Source organism: Suricata suricatta, chromosome 3 (assembly GCF_006229205.1).
Source record: "Suricata suricatta isolate VVHF042 chromosome 3, meerkat_22Aug2017_6uvM2_HiC, whole genome shotgun sequence".
Lineage (NCBI taxonomy): Eukaryota > Metazoa > Chordata > Mammalia > Carnivora > Herpestidae > Suricata > Suricata suricatta.
The window spans coordinates 8,726,091-8,738,861 of record NC_043702.1 but is presented as its reverse complement, the minus strand read 5'-3'; the positions used below and the strand labels follow the sequence as shown (position 1 = coordinate 8,738,861).

Sequence of the window (12,771 nt, the reverse complement as noted above, 5' to 3'; positions counted from 1 at the left end):
CAGGCAGGAGCATAAACGGAATCTTCTCTGTGGAATTTCACCAAAGAAAAAAACCTAAAATAATGATAGAGGAGGTTTCGCAATGACTAGCCCAACCAGATCACTAGAGAATGAATTTCAGTCTAATCTCATCTCTGTGCTCAGCGCTTACAAACTGGATTTCTGGTTCCCGTACACCTGAGTATGAGGAAACAACCAGGAATCACCAAAACCTGAGGAAATTTCCCGGTGTGAAAATCAAAACTAAACCAACCCCCCGCCCCCAAAAAACTTCATAAGACTGTGCAAAGAAAACTCACCATTAATGTCCTCAAAAAAAGAAAAGGATCCATAATAAAAAGGCAATGAGAACAAAATAACCTCTTGAAAATAAAAACAAGAGAGCAAACAGAAAAAAAACAACAGAAGGATTGGAAGAAGTTGAAGAAATCTACCAGAAAGTAGAACAAAAAAGTAAAGCAAGAATGAAAAGATCAGAGCTTTCCAAGAGGATAATCATCGGATAATCATCCAAAATAACAGGAGATCTAGAAAGAGAGAAAGAAACAGGGACACAGTGAACAACCATCCTGGTGTGCTTGGTTCTAATCCTGATTTTGAGGTGAGTCCTCAGGGCTGAGTAATGCCCCAGACCCAAGGGAGACCACAACTGCTGGGTACCCCAACAAGAAATGAAAACAAACCCACACGTATGGCAATATCATGACATTTCCAAATAATAGAGGTAAAGAGCTACAAGTTTCCAGAAAAATGGGTTACATATACAACAGATCAGGAATCAGAATGTTTCCAGTAAAAAAATGTTTAAAGCTTAAAAATAATGTAATTCTTCCAAATTCTTAAGAAAAATAATTTCTAACCCAGAACTCTATGTTCATCAAACAAGTATCAAGGTTAATATACTTTCAGACATTCAAAATCTGAAAAAAATAAATAAAAGGCTTTTAAAAATCTCATACACAGTTTTTCTTAGAAAGCTAGCGGAAGTGATGTTCCATCAACACAAAATAGTAAGCCAGGAAAGACGATGTGGGATCTGTTAACAGAAAACTAAACCAAAGACTGAAGAAAATACCCAAGCTAAATAAAAGCAGCACACAGGCATAAAAGAGAAGCCATCCAGAGGCCTTATTTCTTCAGGAAAATTTAATGAACACAGTAGACAGCTGGAAAAAAGATTTAGACAGTAAAGAGTTTGGAGTAATGAGTTCACAGGAAACAACGTCAACAAATAATTATTTAAATCAAGAAAAATAAAAACGTTTAAGAAAGGAACCCTTCTGACATGACTCATTAGACAGCACTTCTGCATCCACACACCACGCACTGATCATGAGTGAGCAAATGGGAAGAGTACGCAGTATGTGTTTGGTGAGTACAGAGAGGTGTGGTCAACTTTCATAAAGGGTGTGCAACTGTGCTCACACTGGGGGGAAAAGCAACATATAAATGTATGAGTACATAACCCAAACACATGGAAATACCACCAAAATAATCCAATGGGGAAGGGCAATGCAGCTGGAAGACCCGCTGTTTTTCATAATAAACTTATATGTAACTTTAGTAAAAAGTAATCTGCCTAAAAAAATTCTTATTCTAACCTGGCATACAAAAATACGTATCATGGTTGTTCACAATTCACCGTGTAAAATGAAACAAAGCCTTCTCAACAAAGAGGCTGATGATACTTGTTTCCATTCAATGTTCTTAAATTTGACAACTCATTTTTCTAATTTAAATTTTTTTGAAGCCTCAAAATTATTAGGAATAATTGGTAATTTTTCAAAGTAATTACATACTAGAATTATGATAGTGTTAAGTTGCTAAATTAGTTCAACAGCTGTCTTATAATATAGAAAACTATTACTACTCCATTCTTTTCCCTTTCAGCTCCTCAGCCATCACCTCATGAGGTGGAAAGATAATTTAATTATTTAAACTCAGCATGTATGACCCTGTAAGACTCTAGGTGAAACCAAGAACGTAACTCTTGAATTCTCTCCTTCTCAACCCATTCTTCTTCCTTCCTTCCATGCTGGAGGTGCAGGCACCACGTCTCTGTCTCGGGCTGCCGGCAGAGTCCTAATCTAAGCCGAATTACCTTCCCAGAACTCTGCATCCGCCTGGTATTTGTCTAGTTCTAATAATGGCCACAGGCCGCATGCAAAGTCACCAGAAGAGTAGAAAACTCAAGCTGGAAATAAGCTGATAACTACTGCTGACTACGTTATTAATAATGTGCACATGGTGTCCATTTAATGAGAGGAAACCAGATCTACAGACATATCAGACTAGGAATATCTTTAGGTTTTTCCATAAAGTTGTTCCATAACAGCCCAGATTTTGATCACAAACTTTCTTACATACTTCGAAAATCATAGTTTCAAATTGAGCTTTAAAAGGTAAATTAGCAAAATAGGTCTTGAAGCCATTAATAATTGTAAAAACATTTTGAGATACATTAAGATATAAAATATTTTCCAAAATCATTTGTGCCATTACATTGCTCCACTGGTTTTACATTTATGCTATGTAAAGTGAGAAGGTCTGTTTGCTTATGTTTAACAACACAGAGCAAGAATAATTTCCTAATACATATTAAAAATTGTCACATAACACCATCTATCCTTTCTGAGATATTCTCAAGACTTCGACCAACTGATACAGTGTGACCTTTGCCACCAAGCTATTTTGATCAGCTGCAGCTGGCAAGCCACCAGGCTCCGGGAGCCCATCACAAAAGTAGCTGTTTCACTAACTCTCCTGCCAACTCTAACTCCTCAGCAGGAACCTGCCCATCAGTCTGTGAACAGTTGCCGAAACAGCACACTGGCAAAGGTCTTCTTGCTCTAGTGTCCCGACTTAATGTATGGTGTAATTTCCCAACAGTGTCCCTTGGACCACCGCTGTTTCCAGAGGTAACCGCCTGTGGTCAGGCAAGTCTGTAAATGACTAGGTTAATCAGAAGTTACCATGAGATTTCTCACAGCCTTCAAAGCATTAACGTATATCCTCCTGTCTCCCAGAGTAGGATTTGGCCATGGGAAATGAGTTTTCACAAAGTATCATGGAAGTACTGATCCATGAAGCTTCTTTATTGACCAATCAGATAAGTGAGCCTTTCCCTGAGAAAACATACCATATTCTAATTAACAGGTTCGCTGTTACAAGTTGAAGAAAACAAATAATCTACCCAATGTGGAGTGCTTTCTATCTCACAAAGTGGTCTACTCCATTTTTCAGGTAAGTTGCAGATTCCGGTTCCCCGAGGTATACCAATCAGAAATCTGCCTCTCAACCTCTACCCACGGAACCTAATCTTGCCCCTGGGTTGATGCTGGGAATTCCTCATAAATAAAGAGCCCTTTAAATATATGGCAATAACTCTCAAGTCACCATTTACTATGTTTACATGGCGCTTTAATTTTACAAAGTTATTTTTACATTCTCTTATTGATGCTTCACAAAAATATTACTGATTTAACTACAGCTGAATGATTTGCCAACCTCACAAAACTATGAAGAGATAAAACAACTAAATCAAGATCTTCCTAATTTAAAAATAGCTATACTTTAAACTGATCAGAGGCTGGGATTTATCGGTCCTTCATTCTCAAGTTTGCTGAATATGGTTTCTGTCTTAAGATACTCAACCGCTGGCATGCACCCTAAGCTCTACAGAGCATCTCACATACTAACTAGTAAGCACTATCCCAAGTCTCCTCAGACAATCATTTATTCCTCAAATAAGCTATTAGGCCCATTTATAAGGAAACATTTTAAGTTTTCCCATAGCTGCCGGCTGATAAAAGAGCAGATCTAGAATTCAGACCCAGGGTTTTCACCTCTATAACAAGAGTTCACTATCCCCAAAATGCCATTTCTTGAAACTCAAGAGATGCCCAGAAAATACCTTACTCTGCCCCTGTGTTCTCAAGTAAAATTACCAAGTACTGTCAATTCTATTGCAGTACTGCTTCTTCCATAAACTCTTTCCTGAAGTGCCACGTGTAATCATGCCTAAAAGCCACTGTGCCCTGACTCCAAGAAGCCTTCCTAGATTTAGCTCACCCAATCTACTCAATCCTATGCTTTCTTGTGTTATGACTGATTTCTGGAGCCAGATGGCCTGGGTTTCACTCTTGGCTCTATCACTTCTAAGTTCTGTGAACTTGGGCAGGCAACCTGACCACTGTCCCTGAGTCTCCTTACCTGTAAGAACAGTATCTGCCACACGGGGCTGATGAGGAAACGACATGATCTATGTAAACTATTTACAAGTTATCAGGCACTTGTAAGAATATTACATATAAATAGTCTCTACTCTTTTGTTTTGAAGTTTTTCCTCTTATTTGAAAATAAACAAATCTGTAGTGAATGGAAGGATATAAATCCTTGAGTTCACACAATATTCACCTCCAATCAATACGAGTTAAGAAGGATTAAGTTGGATTTATCTTCTGTGGGGTCTTAACACCTCTTAATGACCCAAATATGGTGCACTGGCACAACATGGAGAACTCACAGGGCTGAAAAGTAAGCGGCAGAGAGAAGGCAGCAGTGGCTTCAAGTCACACATATTCTCCATCTTCCGCTCATAGCTCTGCCTTCTGTGAGATGTTACCCCGGCAAGTTGTCTCACCTCCTTGAAGTATATTTCCTTAATAATGATCATTAAGCACCATTTTTAAAAAATATTAAATGGATGGCCTATGTAAAAGACCTTGTATTTATCAGATGCTAAATAACTGCACCTTCTCTTGCTTCAACAGTATAGGCTATAATTAGAGCTCTGAACTAGGGTAGTGGTTGTGAAAATGGGAAAGCAGTATCTGTGACCATACAGCACATAGAGATTTTGTGAAACAGAGGAACATAATACAAGGTGAGTTTTAAATGACTCTGTTTGTGAATCATGTGCAGAGTGAGTTTCAGAGAGTGATTATGGCACAGGGTAGTATCAGGACTCTCGGTGCTTTCTCACTTAGAGAAACCAAGGAAAACGCACTCGGGAGCAGGTTTTCTTTTAAAAATCATGTTACCAGACTCAAGAAAACTAGCGTCCAGGAAGAGTTGAGGAAATGATACTGGAGAACAATCTGCATTCACCCTGCACTGGCCTTTCCTAGAAAAAAGAGCTAAAAGTGGTAAGGTCTTCAAGTAAAGTCAACAGGAAGGCAAAGTGGAGGAGTGAATCCCACTGAATGTGCCACAAACTAACCTGGTCTGATGGCTGTAGAGGTCACACAACTACTACAATGGGCGTGCGCGCAAGCACACACACGCACGCACACGCACGCACACACACACGGGGGGGCGCACACATTTCTGTTTTAACATCGTTAAAAACAGAAAGGAAGAGGTATAAAAGAGAGAAGCTAACTCCAAGTGCCTTGAAAACCTTGGCAGGTCCAATGGACAGTTAGTTAGCTGTCCCCTTTTTACCTCGATTTTCATTCTCTTTTGACTTGAAGATACCAATTCTTTTTTAAGGTTTATTTATTTGGGGGGGGGGGCGGGAGGGCAGAGAGAGAAGGGGAGAGAGAGATCCCAAGCAGGCTCCATGCTGTCAGCAGAGCCTAATGTGGGGCTCAAACCCACAAACTGTGAGAGCATGACCTGAGCTAAAGTCACATACTTAACTAAGTCATCCAGGCACCCATCAAGATACCTATCTTAATCTTAGTCCAATATCTGTACATTGAAATTCAAAAGATTTTAGACAAATGTAAGGTGTATTTAAAATACCAAACTGGGAGTGCCTGGATGGCTCAGTCGGTTGAGCAACTAACTCCTGATTTTGGCTAAGGTCGTGATCTCACAGTTTGTGGGCTTGAGCCCTACGCCAGACTCTGAGCTGGCAGAGCGAAGCCCGCTTGGGATTCTCTCCTCCTACTCTGCCTCTCCCACACCCCCCTGCATGCACGCTCTCTCAAAATAAATAAACTCTTAAAAAAATAAAATAAAATTTTAAATTGAACAAAATGCTAAAATGTTAGGTTAGGCTGACCCAATATTAGCTAAACCTTGACAAAAATACTAGCACCCTATGTAAAATTGTCAAGAACCAAGAGAAGGTTCTCAGACCAATCAAAATATAAATCTAAAATGTTCTATGAGGGCAAGAAAAAAAAAAAGGGAAAAAGATGGTCAAAAGCAAACTTCCTGGGTAAGTATTTACAAAATTAAATGCTTAGAAAAACTATACATAAGGGCTATATTATTCTTTTGTGTGTTTTAGATTTTTCAAAATAGAAAAAAGAACACCCTTCAGTGCTACAGCAATCACGTAACCAAAGAGGGCCACCTCCAGTTCTAATCAATTCTAATGACACGAACATTTGGCTTCCCTGAAGAAGTCAGAGAAAATGCCTCAAGATCCCTATCTCCCATCTAGTTTGTTTCTCTGCTTGAATTGTATTATTCCCAAATGTTACCTCTCCTCCACGGTTCAAGAAGGTAACACTCTTTTCCCATTTATGTGGGACCAGAGCTTAGTGTATAGAACGTAAGAGGTATTCATCTTTAGACTAGACTCCCGCAGGGCCACAAACCATGTGGCTAAGGTTAATTTGTACAAGGATACATTTATTCTAAAAACTTAGCTCACTCAGTATTTCCATACATCAAGAATGTATCATCCCCAAAACAGAACCCACCATTTGATTTTTGATCACGGTCCAAAGCAACACCTAACTGAAATAACTTTCAGGTCTGGTTACAGAAGAAAATCCAACTTGATGTCCCACCCTGATAACAGGAATTAGAACTTAGTAGCAAGTGCTACAAGGAGAAAGACACAGGCACTAAAATGAGACCACTGAGTAGTACGAAGGCAGCATTCCTTACTGGTTTCCTTAAAACTAAAGGCAGCATCAAATTATTATGCACTGTTATGAACAGATACAGCAAGAAACCTAAGACTGCCTCAGGCTGAAAAAAGCAAAACAAATCTGACTACCCTGAAAGCATAATCACTTCTGACAAACCAAGATACTCATTTTAAAAAAAGATGTTGCCGTACACTTACTTGCTAATTTGGCCTGTAATCCCGAAGGGCCAGGTTTTGAGGTCTCTGACTTAGAAGACCCTGGAAGAGACAGTTTGGTTTTAGGAAGGCTAACTTTAGGGCTGAAACGAGCAGCCCAATCGAATTTTGAAGAGCCACCAGTTTTACTCTGTTCCTTTTCTCTGCTACTTCTTCTGGGACTGGGACTGGATGCTGAACGGGAACGCCTGGCCTTGTTCTGGTCTTTTCCTTGTTTCACCCTGGCCCCTGGTGGTACGGCAGAGGAGGCCGAGGCGACAGCGGAAGATGAGGAGGAAGTAGAGGCGGCAGAGGAAGAATCAGTGATGGTGCTGCACCCAGCCTTGGCCGAGGCGGCGGATTTTGAAGCCAGCTTGGTGGGTTTTACAGATCGCTCTTCGGCACCAGTTGACTCAGACACAGAACCACTCTTTATACAAGAACTCTCTGTCCTCTTTCGTTTCTGACTCCGTGAACTGCCAGCGGCCCCACTCTTTCTGGTATGAGCCTTGCTTGTCGATGGCAAGTGTGCAGATTTCAGTTGTTGCTCCTGATCTAAATGCCTCTTCTTTGACTTACTATGTGGCTTATTTGTTTCTGAGGGGGATTCAGTACGCTGAAGCGCTTTTGGTTTTTTGGCAGAGCTGGGAGAGTTGGTCCTGTTGTAGTCTGGACTAGCACTGCGTTTCACTCCTCGAGAATTGTCTTTCTTAGGCACCTGCCCCGTTTTTTGCCTTTCTGAAGTATTGGCTCTGTCTGGATCCTCCGGCTGTGGAACTATGACAGCAGACGATGAACTGCAGCTTCTGACAGGTTAGAGAAGGAGAGAGTTAGTATCAGCCTGCCATCGGTAAACCTGTCCTAGAATACTTATCGACTTCTCAAATCTATGCAAATAAGTGCTTTTAACAAAATGTGCAAAGGTTTTCCTGATTAAGTCCACGGCTAAGTAAATACAGGTATACAGGTTTTCAAACGGTTCAAAACTGGAAAAAAAAAAAAGATAAAAAAATATAAAACACGTGTGACTTTGGGTGGTTAGATCAAGGCATTCCTTCAGCCCAAAGACTACTGACACTAACCCTCCTAATCACAAAACAAGAATGAAGTTTATAAGAAAAGGATTGCTTAGCAGCTTAGAACCAGTTTAAACTAGAATACGGATGCTCTATTCATAAATACAACTTCTTTATCAAAGTTTTAAATAACCATTAACGTATGCACTTTCCAAATGAAGGAGGTTTTATAGTGTCATGTTATTCCTTTCTAAAAGGCTCCTACCAATTAGGTCTTAAGAAATCAATGGCCTTTGGCTCTGCCAATAAAAAACCTTAAAAAAAACTAAGGGGAAAAAAAAGGTAAAATGGCATTTCGGATGCCTATAAAAGTTTGTTAAACAAACAGGTTCTCTAAGCAAGAGAAAAACTGCATTGACTAGAGTGTGCTGCATTGACATCACTGCAAAGATAATAAACTATTCATCCGCAAAGTTACATTCAGGAAATAAGGAAATTACGTATCACAACATTTCTGGATAACCTGCTAACTTTTAATATTATGCAATGATTCAAATGCATCAAATGGTTCTGCCTTGAAAATGGTACAAGCAATGTGAAGATTTACCTTTTAGAAAGGTGTCCCCTTGACAGTTCAGAAGTAGTATTAGACTGCACTTTGGGTGCCTTAGAATTAGATTTTCTACTCTCAGGAGGGCTATATCCCTTATGTTTTGCCTGCCCTAAATGTGACCTGTCAGCAGAAAATCAAAACAGAAATCTATCAGGAAACTGAGATGCAAATACAGTACTGAAAGTGAAATATGTTTTCATTTTTTTAAGCCTCCCAATTATTCTCATTGACCCTACCCTTTCCCCAAATATTTCCATAATTAAGTTACTGCTCTACCAAATATCTTGCCAAAAAACTTGCTTTAAAACCCACTCCTCAATGACCAAGAGTTAAATCTCTTATTACCACTTTTCATTACTGGGTAGCAATATTATAGTTACATAAGCAATAAAGACTTTTTCAACAATTTTACTACAAATTCACATAGGCTTAATTTTTGCAAAACAGAAATCCAGACTTTAGATCTAAATACTACTTTTAATAGATAATGTGAGTATAACATCTTAAAAGCTTTGAAGAAAAGGCAGTCTGTGATCCCCACAATGTTGCTGGATTCCCAATTATTTAATTCAGGTTAGCATAGTAAATGTAGAGACAGATGAAATCAATTCTCAAACTGATTTTACACAGAAAATCATCAGAAGCACTAAACATTAAATAAATTTACATGAAATCAATAGAGTGATATTTGCTAAGAATGTAATATTGCACTAATCAATAGAAAGTACACCAAATACCAAGTCCTAGAGAAAGAGATAAAGAACTGACCACAAAATATTCTAAACACATTAAAAAGATTCCAGCGTTGATATGTGGTTGGGTTATATTTATAATAAGACAAATCCTTGTGCCAGCATTGTTCTAAAAGCAAGTTTGCGGGACATGAATAAACTGTTTTTCAGCTGTTAGGTTTTTTTTTAACCACAGGCAATGATTACATTAGATTTACATAAGCAATAAAAAGAGAGCATTCATTAATATGTGCCCAGAAAAGCTGGTGTTACAGAGGTGAGAGGTATTAATATGACAGATTGCAAATGCAGCTATTGTTAATTCACAGAAAACATCCATCCTTCATGTAAATAACATAAAAGAGCATGTTCTAATAAGAATAACAAAGTCTCATCAATACCAAAGCTGTTTACTTTGTTAAAAAATATCTTTAAAATTAAGGTTTTCATTCTAACATCATCGCAAAGGAATTCATAAATAAGTCACTGAAACCTCACATGATGATTCTAATTGAATCTGTAAGGATGCCATACAGTTCTTAGCATTATCATACAAGTTCCACCATTTCTTCAAAAAGATGCTCTAAGATTTCTTGCCTCTTTTTATTTTCTTCCATTTTTCCAGAAGAATTCAACACTGGATTCTTGAAAGAAGATATGAAATTAGCTTCTCAATAAAAAAGAAATATTTTTGGATCCCCTAATACCATTTTCATTTTTAAGATTTTAATAAATGACAGACTAGTACTTTCCAAAGACTTACAAGAATATATCAACTACTAAAAAAAAAAACCTCTAAATTAGTCTAAGTTATTTATTAGACTTTTCAAGTGTCTTAGTCTTGACTGTGTGGTAATGAATACAAGCAATTTTCAAGGTACTTAATATTTTTTCTGTGTAGCCAAGCTGAACCTTGTAAGATTTATCCACCATGACTTAGTTTGCATTTTTCCTAAGTACTCTTCCAACACAGAGTGAAATTTTGTTTTAACCCAGGGGTTTCCCAATATAGAGATTTAATTTCTGGGAATTGCTTTTGTTTCTGTTACATTTCTACTAACAGATCTGAGAGTTCTATTTAAAAAAAAAAAAAGGAAAGAAAGAAATCAAATTGAGTAAACTTTCAAATCATCCCATAATTACTTTTTAAATGGTATATTCTATTTTCTGGGTACAATTTTAATATCTATGGAACAATATTTATAAATTACATCATTAAAGTTCTCTACATTCTTATTTTAGTAAAGTTTGCTAAGGATTAATTTTTTTAACTGAATCACAATTTCTACTTCATTATAAAATTTAAAATATCCCTTGCTGTATTCCTTGATTGTAATTTTAAAACCATTTTAAAAGAAAACTGTATCTAAAGTTAGACTACTTTGTGATTAATGTTCAATTAAAATATTCAAATGGCAATCTTAAAAAATGTGTATCATCATATATTCCTAGTTAAGTATAAAAAGAAGGGAGGGAATTCATTCTCTTTATCAAAAGACTTTGACCAACATGACTACAGCAGTCCTCCTTTATCTGTAGAGTAAATAAATTGTTCCTTGCTCTTAAATAACATCTAACTTTATAGCCACTTAAATCAACTATTTAACTTCTATTGTCCTTACTCACACATTCAAGGAACTAAAGAATTTATCAGTTCAATGCTCAACATCAGATTACCAAAAAAACAAAAACAAAAACAAAAAAACCACCCATCTTAGTGAAACACCCAAAACTAGCTTAACTACATACAACAACGCCCACACTGATCTGACTGCACCTTTCCTAAAATTACTTTAAGCGTAATATTCTCACTGACTGGTTAAAAATATTTTAAGATATAAAATACTGATCAGGGGCGCCTGGGTGGCTCAGTCGGTTAAGCGTCCGGCTTCGGCTCAGGTCATGATCTCACGGTTCGTGGGTTCGAGCCCCGCGTTGGGCTCTGTGCTGACAGCTAGCTCAGAGCCTGGAGCCTGCTTCACATTCTGCGTCTCCTTCTCTCTCTGACCCTCCCCTATTCCCACTGTCTCTCTCTGTCTCTCAAAAATAAATAAAGAACATAAAAAAAATTTAAAAAAAATACTGATCATTACTGTCCTTCTGCCTTTTAAGAGGTGCTTAATACATTTTTTTGTATTGTTTAAGAGGGACTTAATACATTTTCTACTTATGGCTTTGTGGGCAATACCAGGTGTCAAAAAAGCAGGTATAAACAATATGTAAACAAATGTGCAGGACTATGTTCCAATCAAATTTTTATTTACAAAAACAGGCAGGAAGCTGGATCTGTCCCATGAGTCATACATTGTAGTGAACCCTTGGCTTACCACAAGAGGGTAAACAAACAGACGGGACCATAAAGACACAATATGGGGTTTCCCAAGGTGGGGCTGTTATATAATGCCCATTTATAAATTATTGAAACTCAGAATACAGTAAAGTAAATCTCCATAAAATAGTAACACCTAATCTAGCATACCCATTAGACTATCACAGTATTCAGCACTAAACAAGCCTTGATGCCTTTTTAGCTCATTTCAACAGCTCCCTCATTTATCAGACCTTAATGCTTAACATTAATCTTTATTAAAAAGCATAATCTAAGACCCAATAAAATTTATATCCACTATAAATCAAATGTGCAAAAGTAACAGTAAAATTCATGACAGACTCCTTTTGATAGCACCAGAATGAGCCCATTTCATAAACTACAACCAAGGACAGGTGGATATATGGGTGGGTGGGTATGTTCAGGAGGTTTTATATCATCCTATGGATAATCCTGAAGAAAAATCTCACTTTCTGCAAAATCTAAAAATAAATGGGTTAACGGTGAAAGATTAGGCAACAGAGCACTTAAATCTATTTTATGATCACATTCCTAACAAAAGCATCACCAATTTTAAAGATGAAATCTCCACTAACATTCGCACCAATAATCACAGTTGGCCCACTCTGGAATCTTATTTTTGTGCTTTCCCCTTTCAAGTGTGAATTTTTAGACATTTTCTCTTAGGACCAGCTTCAACAAAATTAAAAATACAGTTCTGGGGGAGACTTTCTTTTTTCTCATTTTTGTTCTTTACAAATACAGGAGTAAATGGTTTTGAGCTTCCTTAGAGTGTTTAACCATGCAAAGTAGGGTGGTTCTAGAAGTTACTGAACTAGCATTTCTTGCAAATGATTTAAGTTATGTCCGTAAGATTTTCAAGCTTTTCCCCAAGATCTTCAAAGATTACCAAATCTTCCACTTTCATTGAAAGTCTATCCCATTTCAGTATATATATTACCACTGGAAGAATTACTGCTTACGAGCCAACACTACTTCCGCAGCATATTGACATCATTTCCCTATTTAGCAAGTGTACATGGGCCGGCTCACAT

At 37.6% G+C, this 12,771-nt stretch overlaps 1 protein-coding gene across 17 annotated transcripts in view; it reads right to left on the bottom strand.

Annotated features, from left to right (window-relative positions):
• Positions 1-12,771, bottom strand: part of TRIP12 (thyroid hormone receptor interactor 12) — a 133,986-nt gene that overhangs the window by 73,876 nt on the left and 47,339 nt on the right. For 10 of the 17 annotated variants that reach the window (XM_029933638.1, XM_029933639.1, XM_029933640.1 and 7 more), the window contains exons 3-4: positions 8,651-8,776; positions 7,031-7,833 (exon numbers count right to left, since the gene is read on the bottom strand). In XM_029933638.1, the coding sequence (XP_029789498.1) occupies positions 7,031-7,833; positions 8,651-8,776 (929 nt within the window). The remainder of the gene's footprint in view (positions 1-7,030; positions 7,834-8,650; positions 8,777-12,771) is intronic. The other 7 variants (XM_029933646.1, XM_029933650.1, XM_029933651.1 and 4 more) reach the window with 2 other exon arrangements.